The 13,753-nt window shown below is 42.9% G+C and overlaps 1 protein-coding gene across 3 annotated transcripts in view; it reads right to left on the bottom strand.

Moving 5' to 3' along the window:
• Window positions 1-4,745: 4,745 nt before the first annotated feature.
• The window catches only part of RMND5A (required for meiotic nuclear division 5 homolog A), a 63,448-nt gene continuing 54,440 nt past the window's right edge, over window positions 4,746-13,753 (bottom strand). The window contains exons 7-10 of one of the 3 annotated variants that reach the window (XM_045979213.1): window positions 13,259-13,361; window positions 10,964-11,118; window positions 9,122-9,209; window positions 4,746-8,638 (exon numbers count right to left, since the gene is read on the bottom strand). In XM_045979213.1, coding sequence (XP_045835169.1) covers window positions 9,146-9,209; window positions 10,964-11,118; window positions 13,259-13,361 — 322 coding nt within the window. In that variant the 3' untranslated portion in view covers window positions 4,746-8,638; window positions 9,122-9,145. Of the gene's footprint in view, window positions 9,210-10,963; window positions 11,119-13,258; window positions 13,362-13,753 lie in introns of all 3 variants that reach the window. The other 2 variants (XM_045979211.1, XM_045979210.1) reach the window with 2 other exon arrangements.

Genomic DNA, 13,753 nt, shown 5'->3' on the forward strand with positions numbered 1-13,753 from the left:
GACAACTTCCCCTCTTCATGTCAGTTTCTAACCCCCTTCTTCCGCTCTCCCTCAGATGGTTGTGATCTGTAGGTTTCATTTGTTCTTATGTTTTAATGACTTAAATGAAATACCAGGTACCAGTTATTTAGCACTCATCATGGGCCCGGCACCTCACGTGGGCTTCAGTAGAACCCTGAAGTAGGAACGATTACCATTCTTCTTTACAGATGAGAAAACTAAGGCATCGGAAGTTTTGAACGTTTGCTCAAGATCACTCTAGAGCCTGGTGATGGGATCAAGATTTGAGCTCAGGTCTAATCCCACAGCCCAAAATGCCTAGCTGCTCTGCTCTTTAACTGAAGCACAGCGGACGCACAGCGGGACACACAACGGTACAACATAGGGATTCGACAACGGTGTGCGTTACGCTGCGCCGCCACAAGTGTAAGCACCCAAAACCAGTTTTTACACCTATGCAGCCCAAGGTACAAAACAAAAGTCACCATCTGCTGTGAAATCAAACAAATGGGATCCTGTCTGAAGTCAGGGTGAGGGCCCTGCTTCTAACGTAAATACCACGAGGGGCCAAGAAATGCAGCTCAAGGAGGTGGTTCCGCGACTGCGGACTCCTCATTTGTGTCATGTCTCAGGGAGGTGGAAGGCTGCACCAACGGCTGATGCCAGTGGCTTAATTCCTTTACGTGAGCGAAATTTCATCTGTCTCCTGGCTCCAAGGCACCGGCAAGCGTGGTAGAGACTGCCCGTTGTTTTTCCAACTGTTCTCCGGTTCTTCCTTACCAGCAGAGCCCTCACGGTACCACAGGTGGCACTGTGCCCAGACATTTCCCAGACTTCCCTGCAGCCCAGTGTGGCTAGTAAGTCATTGGATGGAGCTTCGGGGAAAGACTGTTCAAAAGAGCTAACTCAATGGGAAGCTGCTTCTTTCCCCACTCCCTTCCTCCTCCTCCTCCCTGCCTGGATCATGGTTACAACTAACAGAGAGGTGCAACAGGCCACACGTGAAGGCCGTGCAAACGGACAGGAGCCCGGGCCCTTGAGAGCGCGAAGCCACCCTACAAACCCTGGACTGCCTAGGCCTCACAGGCGGCTGACTGCGATCAGCTAGTAAAGTCAAAGGCTATTCGCCCAGATTTCCTATTTCCTTCTCAAAGCTTGCAGGATAATTAAATAAATTCCTGTGAAATTCCTCTTTAGGGCTGATTAGCTCACTGATCTAAAACAACTAAAAGCAACATGGTCTTAAAAATGAACAGAAACCTGAAATGCATTTCTAACCTGTTCAGAAGGGGAGAAAGCTCCCGAAATGGTAAGTCCTGAACACTGACAAATAACAGGCTTCCTTTTTTTTTTTTTTTTTTTTTTTTTTTTTTTTTTTTTTTTTCAGGCTTCCTTTTAAAGAACACTTTTCTTTTAGAGGGGAAACAACATCAAAGCCCTTTACTTGCACTGCAGCCCTTGCACAGTGGCTGAATGCAGTCCTCAGATGGAGTTAAAAAGACCCCTCCTGACTAGAAATTGGCAGAAAATCACACAACCCACATGGTATAGAAATCAACAGGAGGAGAGTGTGAGGTTAGAAATTCACCCTTCCGGGGGCACCTGGGTGGCTCAGTGGGTTAAGCGTCTGCCTCCAGCTCATGTCATGACCCCAGGGTCCTGGGATCGAGCCTGCATTGGGCTCCCTGCTCAGTGCTGGGTCAGCCTCTCCCCCACCACTTATGCTCTCGTGCACGCGAGCTCTCAAATAAAATCTTAAAAAGAAAAAAAGAAAAAAAAAGTCACCCTTCTAGAAAATGTAGGCACAGAAAGATTTGGGAATATATTTTAGAACATCAGATCAAGGAAGCTCATCACTCAAGACACCACCCTATTGCTTCTCTGAATTGCAGAAGGGTTTTTTATGATAAAAACTTCTCTTGCTAGGGCACCTGGGTGGCTCAGTGGGTTAAGCCTCTGCTTTCGGCTCAGGTCATGATCTCAGGGTCCTGGGATTGAGCCCCACATCGGGCTCTCTGCTCAGCCGGGAGCCTGCTTCCTCCTCTCTCTCTGCCTGCCTCTCTGCCTAGTTGTGATTTCTCTGTCAAATAAATAAAATGTTTAAAAAAAAAAAAACCCAGCTTATTCATATCTCCCTTCTCTTCCCTCCCATCATCCTCTGGTAGTTAGGATACCGACGGAAACTAACCTCACTACAAAGGCCTTGGTGCTTGTGCTCCACTTTTCTCTATCAGCAATTCCTAAGCTCCAGGATACCAAGTACCTTGTTTTCTCTCAGTGCCTGGCACTTAAAAAAAAACAAAAAAAAACAAAAAAAAAACCCACGTTGAATGACTAAAGGTGCCATACCATGGTATGTTAAATGTTTTCTGCCTTTAACATACACACATCTGTTTGAGTTATTAAGGATTCTAAGCAGTATTTAGCACGGAGCACCTTGACTTTCCCAAGGAAACTCAAAATGCTGATGAACAGGAGCTCTTGATTAGATAATACTTAATTTTTAGGTAAGTTATATTTGTTAGAATAGGGGACTCATAGGAGTGTAAGAAACTCTCCACTATAAGGAAAGGTTTTTTTGGAAAGTATTTTTTTTAAAAGAATGAATAAAATACTTTTTATCAAACATATCTTGACAGAGACTTCAAAGTAGCTTTGTGAGTGGACTCTACCATTGTCCCCTAATGCAAGGTTTTTTAATTTCATTCATTCATATTTTATTTTTTTAAATATTTTTATTTGTCAGGGAGAGAGAGAGAGCACAAACAGGGGGAGTGACAGGAAGTGGAAGAAGCAGGCTTCCTGCTGAGCAAGAAGCCTGATGTGGGACTCCATCCCAGCACCCTGGGATCATGACCTGAGCCCAAGGCAGATGCTTAACAGACTGAGCCACCCGGGTGTCCCAATGCAAGGTTTTTTTTAAAAACTGTGGCTCTTGACTAATTAGCAGGTCATAAAATTAGAGTCTTGGTGAACATTAACAAATTGAAAATATCAGTGTTATGACACATTAAAAGCATTCATTTTGTAAAACATGCTTCAGAAGTATAAACTTCGTGTATACGGTTATAAGAGTTTCTTACTGGTTGCCAGAAAACAAAGTCAGGTAGGTCCTCTGTGAAGTGACCTTTCTGTCTGCTAGGATACTATCACCAAAGCCTCTACCGGGGGGTGGCTACTGTTCGGTCTAAATGTGCATTTTTAGTCTTTATCTTGCCATTACAAAAATCCATTATTTTATATCCTTGGTGATCGTCCTTGCCCATTTTGGTGGGGAGGGGATGGGAAATGAATTTTGCCATGCAGCAAATACAGTACCCCTTCAAATGCCTGGATGCTTAAAGAAATGCACTGGTGTTAAAAATCACAGTCCTAAAACAGAGTTCAGGGCACACTAAATTTAACTTTTCTTGATGACTCAGGACTTAGTCATCAAGGGTAAATGTTGTTCAGTAGATGTGATCCTCACCTGTCCCTGAAGAGGGAGGATACTTCACAAAACAGGGAGGCCTCTTATCCAAGAGGCCCCTTGTAAGGGAAGCCAGTTTTCTCACAAGCATGCAGATTCGAATTCAGCAGATCTGGGCTGAGGCCTGAGGTTCTGCATTTCTCGCAAGCTCTCGGGTGATGCTGCTGCTGCTGCTCGAGATCACACTTTTGAGTCCTAGGGAGCCCCAAGTGCTGCAGGGATAGCTGGTGAGGTCTTTGGCCAGGCCGGCCAGGCACCGGAGCCACTGGCTCCAAATGCAACTGGGTGGTTCCCACGGTTGCTCCCAAGTAGAAAACACTCAAATGTCAGATAAGAATGAGTCTAGGGGCGCCTGGGTGGCTCAGTGGGTTAAAGCCTCTGCCTTCAGCTCAGGTCATGATCTCAGGGTCCTGGGATCGAGCCCCGCATCAGGGCACTCTGCTCAGCAGAGAGCCTGTTTCCCTCTCTCTCTCTCTGCCTGCCTCTGCCCACTTGTGATCTCTGTCAAATAAACAAATAAAATATTAAAAAAAAAAAAAAGAATGAGTCTAAAAAATATACAGAAAAGCAGAACAAACAGATCCTGGGTCTCCACCACATTAGCTTGTCACTAAACCGATCAACAACTCAGTCTGGCATTCTCCCAGCCAATGCCAAACGTAGGTGTCCCACTCGACCAGCAGCCCACGGACAGTGGCCCCAGGTCTCCTCTTCCCAGTCATACACTGACACCCCAGCCCGAGGGTCCCAGCCATCCAGAGGACGCAGCACGCACAGGGTGCTGGAGCCTGTCCACATGAATGCAATCCCCTCCTAGCGACCCGGGATGGTGTCCCCTCACCCCTTCCAACCTTCCCTTCCACTGCTGGTGGCACAGAAACAGGATAGGATGGAGACAAAGATGTGTTTTCAATTCTTGACACTCAGACCCTTAGCAAATACAGGCAGCAATGTTCTCTTCTTACCACTGATACCTCCAGACTCCCTCCCTCATACCTCTGTGACCTGTCACGTTTACACAGACTGGTTCCACAAAACACTTTTTAAATGTGCATTTCTTTAATTTTTAAAAATATACACAGGAGAAGCCATGTGTTTTACATAGGAATACACACATTAACAAAGCATTTGTTATAGTTTTCCAAAAACTCTATTATATCAGTCTGAAATTTATAAATTAGGTATATCAGAACTTTTTAAGTCAAAATGAAGTCCCTGAAACTACTTGATATGGTGGATTTTGTCCAAAATCAAATGAACAGAGAATATGAATATAGTTTGCGTTAAATAAGGTTTATTGTTAGCTTTATTGCCTATAGTCTATAAGATGCAATTTTATTGTGCCTTTGCAAACAGGATACATTTCTTAAAAAACTGATCAAAATTTTCCATACATATAGCTCTATATGATAGATTACAGTGCAACACTATTCTTGTTACATAATTATAGAAATACTATAGAACCCAAGAGCACAGCGTAAGCAAAGAAATACAATCCTGAGCCATCTGAACAAGATGATTTAATGAATCCTTTTAGTGTAAGTTTAGAAAACACGGACGAGGGGAAAAAAAATACATGCACGCTGCAGTCGTGAGCAAAATACACTAAATGCCTGTTCCTTGCTGGACACAGGTTGGGGGGGGACGGTGAGTCTCGGACACATGCACGCTCACTCACACGCCCGTTTTCTTCTGCTTCCCTCCCATCCCCACTACATTCACTCCCACCCCTTCCCAAAAGAAAAGATCAGGCACTAAATCCTAGTGAACCCCACATCTGCCTTGCTGGAGAACGTGAAGTGACTGCTGAAGTAAGAGTGTAAGTCCTCGCCCACAACATGAAACAAAGCATGTGCTGTAAGCCCATTCCAGCTGCTGCTGCCTCTTTGGAAGTAAACGAAGCATATGCTCACTACAGCTTAGCACTGTAGAGGGAAACGTCTCGAAAACAAATCTTTGTTTTCTCTCCCTATCTCTTGAAGTAAAATCAACAGCAGAAAATTCGCCCTAAAACTAATCGCCTCATCTGCTATTAAAATACATTTGTCATTCTATTTTTGGTATCTATTCAATTATAGCTCAGTAAGAACAGTTCATGCAGTTTGTACCTGCTTATGGTAAACACTATTGTACCACCATAAAGCCCACCCCAGCAGGACAGGCGTATGGAGCCCCAAGCCTTCCAAGTATGCGTTCCTTGCCAACATTCCCTCAAGACCACAGCATTCTAGTGTTACCAAGGATAATGTACGTAGAGTTAAGTAATGAAAGGTATTTGGTTTGCGTCTTTACCTTACACATCCTAGTGACGAAATTAACCAAACCATGCCTTCCCTGAAAATAACCTGAGTCTGCTGACTAAGCAAACTGACCAGCTTGACTGTCAGTCCGCTAATCAGAAGTTGAGCTGGAAAACCAGAGGGCTAATGTCTACCAGCAGCTTGTCTTGTGCGAATAACCAAGAGTCCTTGGTTTCTGCAGTATCTGTTGTCCCAAAGGCTGAACCACTGAGGTGGAAATAACTCACAGCGTAAAGAATACTGAACGAAACTAAAGGCCTGTGGGACTACCTGGAGAGAAAAAGGATCCTCATTCCCCACATAATTTGGTGTGGGGTTTAGTGTCTCTGTATACATCAGCTGCTACAGAAAAATCAAAAAGATTAACTTCATACCTTTCTTATTTTCAATTAAATGCTCATACACTCATAAAATACTCACACACCCTATGAATATGAGGTGGCTCTTCTCTTCAACGTTTTTTAAAATCAAGAGGCACCAATACCCGTTCATTTATGTATTAGAAGTCTCACATAATCACCACCGAAACAACAGAAATGGTATTTGTGATGGTCACACGAAGGAGAAAAAAGACTGAAAGACCAACTTGGCCACTGTCCTTCAGGTTGTACTTGAAAGCACAGACGCTCTGGCTGAATCAGAATGTAAGGTTCTAATAAGGTTTTATTGGTTTAGCATAGTCCCATGGCCTTTGTCCACGAATGATAAATGGAATGGTTCCTAAGGAAGCTGAGGAAACCACTCTGAAACTCTGTTTGCAATGTGTATTATTATAATGAGTCTGACTCTAAAAAAAATCTTGGCTCTATCACGACCTTTTGCAAACGGAGGCAGGGCATGACAAGGAGCAGCCTCCTGCACCGCGGACACACACAGCCTCAGCGACAAGGTCCTGACACCACTCCTGAAGGTGTTTCTAGAGCAGAAAGGACAACACGTTGTATTTCAGCATCTTTGGTTAAGGTCTGGCCTTTTCAAACCCACCTTTCCTTCACATTTTCCCACCAACGTTTTAAGTCCATGCATTCAGTTAAAGGTCACAAGACATAATTTTCATGTTAAATTGTCAAATCAAGAGTTTCAAATTTCTGGCCCTATCCTGCCGAGTAGACTACAAGGACCTTACATAAGAAACTCTAAAATCAAACGCTTCAGTTAAAAGCATGCTCTTTTTAAAGTTTCAGGAGCTGCACAGAAAACTGTCAACAGGATTCCCAACACTGGGAGACGGACAAAGCAGAGTTCTGGCTTTTGTCCTTCAAAGTGGCCTGAGCCGACCATGTGAAGTGTCTGGCCCCCCAAATATTTACCACCAGCCTCTTGTGCGACATCTATGTTGTACAAATCTTACGTGAAGCCTAAATGTTTCGTAAGTGTTAGAGATGGAAAGGTGAGAATAAGTTGTGAGTAAAGCTAAATCTGGCCTAGTGAGGAAATAAAGTAGTTAAAAAAAAGGTACTCTGGATTGTAACTCAAAGGGAATATAGATCATAAACCAGGTTTACATCCTCAGCCAGAGTTGCCTGGAATTCTCTACCTTCTCTTACGGAGTCCAAGGAGCTTCTCTCTGCTCTCTGCCTTCACTGCTTTAATGGAGAGAGCAGGTTTAGGGAGGGTTCCAACAGGAAAGCCGAAACACAGAGCTAGAGTCCTGGTGAGGCCAACAAGACAGAGGTCAGACAGAGCAACACTCTGAGCAGGCCAGTCGCCATTCCCGGCCAACCAAGCCCATACACGGCAGCACTCAGAGGGAGTCTGACCACACAGAGCAGTCAAGCAGGGCTTTCCAGCAGCACCCCTTTCCTTTGAGACGAATCCCTGCTCTCCCAGATAAACATTTCAGGACAAACCACGCAGGCCGGTGTATGACTGCATATGCTGACACTTTCGAGGGAACTCAGCACCAAAACCTGTTTTCTCCCTCCCTGCAAAAGAAATCAATCTGCAGTTTAAAATGCAAAGTGTCAACGGTCCTCTTTCCTTCTGCATTTTCTTCTTTCTTTGTTTTCTCATCAAAGTTTTCCTACAGTGATGTTCAGTTCCAAGTCAGATGAAATAAAGTTGCAAAATATTTGGTGACTTCCGTATAACATTCTTCTCATAATGAAGTGACTTAACAGGTGTAAGTCAGAAGTCCTTTCCATTGTAGTTCATTCATCATACAGAGAAAGACTCTTACACATGGCTATTTCTGGACAGTGCATTAAATGAAGATACCTCACAAGAGACAAGATCATCATCTGTATCCATTAGAGTAATATACAGATTCACAGCCAATGAGATGATACACTTTGCAGAAGAGAGGCATTGAACAGTATACTATTCAAATACAAAAACAGCAATAAACATATTCTGCACTACAGAAAATATGCTAACTTCTAACTTTAAGGATTTAAAGTAATGAGTCTGGTAACTGTATTTTAGGACTGGAACATGCTTCTTCCCTTCCAGATACAAAATGTTTGATGCTGGTGCACATATATACACACACAAACAACACTGTGTCTGCGATGATATACAAATGAAACAGACAGCCAAGTCCTGAAGGCAGATTTCAGAGAATAGGGCTACCAAGACCAAGAGAGCAAATATTAACTTAAGAACACCTCTAACTTCAGAATTTCATTTTATTGAACACACTTTTAAAACAAGCACCTCTTGGCAATAAAAGCAAAGAAACAATAGTACTCCTTCCACTCTGTTCTAGTGGAAGACTTCTCACACCAACCTGCTAAATTCACGATGGAATTTGAAACAGGCAGCCCGCTGGGGCTACAAGCAGAGCTCAAATGCAGGTCTGCTGACTTCTCGGTGAGAGCTGGAGCAGAGGAAAACATCAAAAAGCAAATTGGGAATCTATCACAGCTTTCTTCCTTAAGCAAAAAAAATGCAAATTAGTTTTATAACCACAATTCAGTTTTTCAAACTTTTTCTGAAGAATTTTCATTTAATTATGTATACATAACAGGAAGTAAAACTTTTTCACAAACATTCTCAAACCTTACAATTATCAAGAAATGACAAAAGTAAAAGCAGGAGAAATATTAAACACATGGCAGGGAGGTTGATTTCTGTTTCTGCTCTTAAAAAGTAAAAAAATCACCATATAATTAAGTACAAAAACCTGCATTGAATGACAACTGCTGGTGTATTTACTTGATCAAAAATGAAGACCAAGAATATAATAAAGCCCTATGATAATATTCATCTGGAGCACTCCCCTCAGTGTGTGTACACTAAAATGTTGGCAAAGTTTCTGGAGCATTAGCTTATATAAACACGGGAGTCCTCAGTTAGCTGCATTAAATGGAACGTTCTCTTCTGAAATGCGCCACAATTCAGTTTCACTTACAAATTGCAAATTAAAGTTATTTCTTCAGAAAAATATCTGTTTGGCATCTCCTGGACTCTGTTCCATCGGACAATATGGACATTTTAATCTAAAGACAAGAAAGAAAATACTGAATCAAGGAACAGATCAGTACTGAACATTCAATTTTCATCTACAGAATATCTCTAACAATTACTTACACACACACACGCACACACACACACACATATCTGTATTTTGTTTTGAGGGTTAACTATGCTTTCCCCTAATATACAACCAAACTCTGAAGGGTCACAAATAAATACCAATCAAGCCAGACACTAAACTGAAGGCTCCTCTTTAGTAGAAATTGGTGAAAACTGTTTTGTAAACAAGACAAAGACAATGGTTTTGAAAACTGCTTTTGTGGTTTTAAAAGTCAATCCAATTCTTCTCCTCCAAAGTTCAGGTTTTTCCTGTCTTTACAGGAATTTCAAATGTACTGGTGACACAAGGCAGTCATGTGCAGGCAAATGTGACCCGAGCTGCGGCGCCAACAAGGCACGGAGCCTGTGGAGGGCGTGCACAGAGCGGCATGCTCCAGGCCCATCCGGCTGCACCAGCAGGGCTGCTGCATGGTCTGGGAAGGGCATAGGGAGCTTCGTTACATGCCAGGACCTTCTTTCAAAAAAAAGACTTTACCATACCAGGTCTGAAATGAACTCCAATGAAAAAACGTTCAAACTACCTAAGCTAGAAATAGGCTTTTGAGACTTTTTATTTTTTTAAATAAGGTGTGCCCATTATGCGTACAAAACTTATAAATGTATATACTCTTCGAATTAGTAATTCCAATTCTACAGTTTACATATCACATGTAGATAAAATATTTCACTTTTTTTTTTTTAAGATTTTATTTATTTGTCAGACAGAGAGAGCACACACAAGCAGGCAGAGAGGCAGGCAGAGAGAGAAGAGGAAGCAGGCTCCCTGCCGAGCAAAGAGCCTGATGTGGGAATCAATCCCAGGACCCCAGGATCATGACCTGAGCTGAAGGCAGCGGCTTAACCAACTGAGCCACCCAGGCATCCCGATATTTCACTTTATAACAACAGATTAAAGGTTCATTGATAAGGAATTATCACATTTCCATACAGTAGACTACTCTGCAGGTTTAAAAAAGAATGAGGGCTGGGGCGCCTGGGTGGCTCAGTGGGTTAAGGCCTCTGCCTTCGGCCCGGGGTCCTGGGATCAAGCCCCACATCAGGCTCTCTGCTCCGCGGGGAGCCTGCTTCCTCCTCTCTCTCTGCCTGCCTCTCTGCCTAGTTGTGATTTCTCTCTGTCAAATAAATATTTTTTTTTTAAGATTTTATTTATTTATCAGAGAGAGAGCGAGAGTGCACAGGCAGACAGAGTGGCAGGCAGAGACAGAGAGAGAAGCAGGCTCCCCGCTGAGCACGGAGCCCGATGTGGGACTCGATCCTGGGACGCTGGGATCATGACCTGAGCCGAAGGCAGCCGCTTAACCAACTGAGCCCCCAGGCGTCCCCAAATAAATAAAATATTAAAAAAAAAAATGAGGGCTCTCTCTGTAGCATGTAAAAGACCTCTAAGATATACCATCAAGTAGAAAAAGCAAGGTTAAGAACTATATATGGTGCGTTACATTTCGTGTAAAGGCAGGGGGAACAACGACAATGTATTGCCTACCCCAAAAGTTAAGATTAAAAAACATGCTTGTAAATCTAACCATCAAATATATGAACAAATAAAAAGACTGACCAAAAAAAAAAAAAAAAAAAAAAAAAAAATCAGATACAACCCTCCCACTAAGTTCCAAAAGAAAAATGTTTTTAACCAACATTTAAAAAGTCAGACACTTACTTGCTACCATTAAACATTTTATTCAGGGCATCTCTTGATATAATATGACCACAGACCAATTTCATGGGTGGATTGTTATCTGTTGTTTGCTGACGAAGAATGGGACAGGCAAATATAGAGTGATACCAGCACTTTTTACCAAGGTCCACTTCAATCTTAAAAACAGTAAAAAGCCTCAAGTTATATTTCAGAAAACATGTTAATATGCACTGGGCAGCAAAAACATCAGTCTACTCATCTGAATTTAACTTTTTAAGCACTCTTACCTCAAAGAAGGGTAGTCTTAGGGATCCAAGTGTTACTTCATTATCTTAATTAACCTTCAAAATTATTTATAACACTACTTTTCAAACCAAATGCTCATGTTTGAGGAGTCAAAGGGAAGGCAATGCTCTAGAAGTCAAACACTCTTGAAAACGTGTCAGGATATACCCTAAGAGCAAAACCCACCAAAACCCCTGTTTTGTAGCACACTTAGCTAGATGATAAAAATTTAGTGTAATAATAATTCCTTTAAAGGCAGACTAAACAAGGTTTACTTTTGTGTAAACTTCAGATCTGAGTTTCTCATGTTTTGTGTTTAATGGTCCAGAGAAACCAGCTGAAACAAGAACTCAAGTTCTTGTTCAAGCTCAAGTTCAGGAAGACCTTTCACAATCTGTCCGTCAGAGCCCATGGCAGGTGTATCAATTATTTCCCTCCACAGTGAACAAAACAAACAAAAGCTCTATAAATGTCAGTTCTTTGTTTCCTTACCTTCTAAAATGGTTGTATCAATATAAAGTCTATTACCCAGACTCTTTCAAGAGAGCTGACAAAGTGTAACAGAATAATCCTGAGAAAAAATGGTCAGATCATCACCTCCCATTGCCTTACTACCCTGAAGCACAGGCTTTCAGATTTTCAGATTTTCAGATTTCAGTATGCTCCATGCCACTGCCAAATGTCAGAAATGCCCGTAATGTAGCTGGGAAACTGCCAGACTTGCAAGCACCTGCTTCAGCAAAGCAAGTGAAGGCTCAAGTTCTTTTCACTCGTTCAAATGAGCAGCCATGAAGTAGGGGTGCTGCCAGTATCCTGCCCACACCCAGCACTGGGAATGCACCTGTGTCTTCAATCAAAACAGATCTTCAAAGAGAAGCTGGGGCAACCAAATGACAGTTACCAGCTGGAAGGTAACTGCAGATAAACCTGTGCACAGGTGTAGCAGAAAAGAAGCAAAAAACCCAATGCATATATAGCCTATTAGGATCTCTGACACAGCCATGACAGGCATGAGAATTCTAGGCAGAGTTTCAGTGACTACTGTCAGAGGTCTGGTGGAAACTCACATGCAGTGACCTTTGTCACTGTGTCATGACTACTATGGCAGCAAAACTGGAGTATCTACTATGTGTCCCATGTTATCCTAAGCATATCAATGTTATCTCTAGCCTTTAATAGTCCCATAAAGAGAAGGGTGGTCCCCATTTTAAAGATGGACCAACTACTGTTTAGAGAAGTAGTAGAGCTGGCAAGTGATCCAAGCTGATGTTTAAAATCATGATCTGTTCCATGAGCAGCAGTGGACACACAGCACAGGAAGGCCACTGATGACTGCAGGTGTCCCACGGATAACCTTTAACAGCTATGTGGTATTTTAATAAATACAAATCCATAATCTCACAAATACCAATGCTTAAAACAAAACTAAATTTAACCAACTGACCTCCCTGCTTTTATATTTTAAAAGAATCCGAGTGTGAGTGGTCTGTCCACTACACTGGAGAACACATCTGCAAGCTACAGTGTACACCCCCCGCACACCTGGGAGATCTTCCTTCATGGGTGAGCACCGCCACTCTAAGTCAACATTTTATTATTTTTTTCCCAAGTCAGAATTTTTAAAAAAAGCAAACTCAGCGCTTCCAAAATGTACTGGCTTCCCATTTCTATTGTCTAATCATGTCTACACGTAAACGAATCCTGGCTGAACGGTTACAATGCTGTTCTCTGCTTAAAGGGCAAAACAAGCATTTTAAACTTTTTTTTTTTGAAGATTTTATTTATTTACTTGACAGAGAGAGATCACAAGTAGGCAGAGAGGCAGGCAGAGAGAGAGGGAAGCAGGCTCCCCGCTGAGCAGAGAGCCCAACGCGGGACTCGATCCCAGGACCCTGAGATCATGACCTGAGCCGAAGGTAGCGGCCTAACCCACTGAGCCACCCAGGCGCCCCAAGCATTTTAAACTCTTAACATCCAAGTCCTTCTAACAACGGCAGGAGAAAATAAACAACCGACAGAAGTGTAACTCACGGGCAATTCATCTTTCTGGTTCCAAACTCCAGTGCACTGCCTCTGTTCAATCACAGCTTTGATATTAATTAAAGCCGGCAGCGCCACACAACCTGCTGAGAAACTGGGAGAGCAGAAGAGGACGTGTCAGTGCCAGGCCAGGTGGCAGACAGCCTGGTCCCAGGAAATGTCAGTTCCTCCAGACTCCATGGGCCGAGGGCCCTGGCCATTGGACAGGGCACAGGGCCCTCTGCTTTGCTGAATTAGCACCCCAAAAAAGCTTTACATTTTACAAAACCACCAGACTCAACAGGCTCTGCTTATCAGTCATGAATGACTTTCTGACACTGTTTTTGCACACAGACTAGGATAGCCCTGTCCAGGGCAGAAGTGCTCATTTCTCAGATCTGAAAGCGCTGGCAGCCAACTCTCAGCTGAGACCCTCTTCAAGACTGTCGTCACTTGAAGCAAGCCACCTGACCAGGGTCACATGTGATGACTGCTTCGCGTGAGGAC

Source organism: Meles meles, chromosome 15 (assembly GCF_922984935.1).
Source record: "Meles meles chromosome 15, mMelMel3.1 paternal haplotype, whole genome shotgun sequence".
NCBI lineage: Eukaryota > Metazoa > Chordata > Mammalia > Carnivora > Mustelidae > Meles > Meles meles.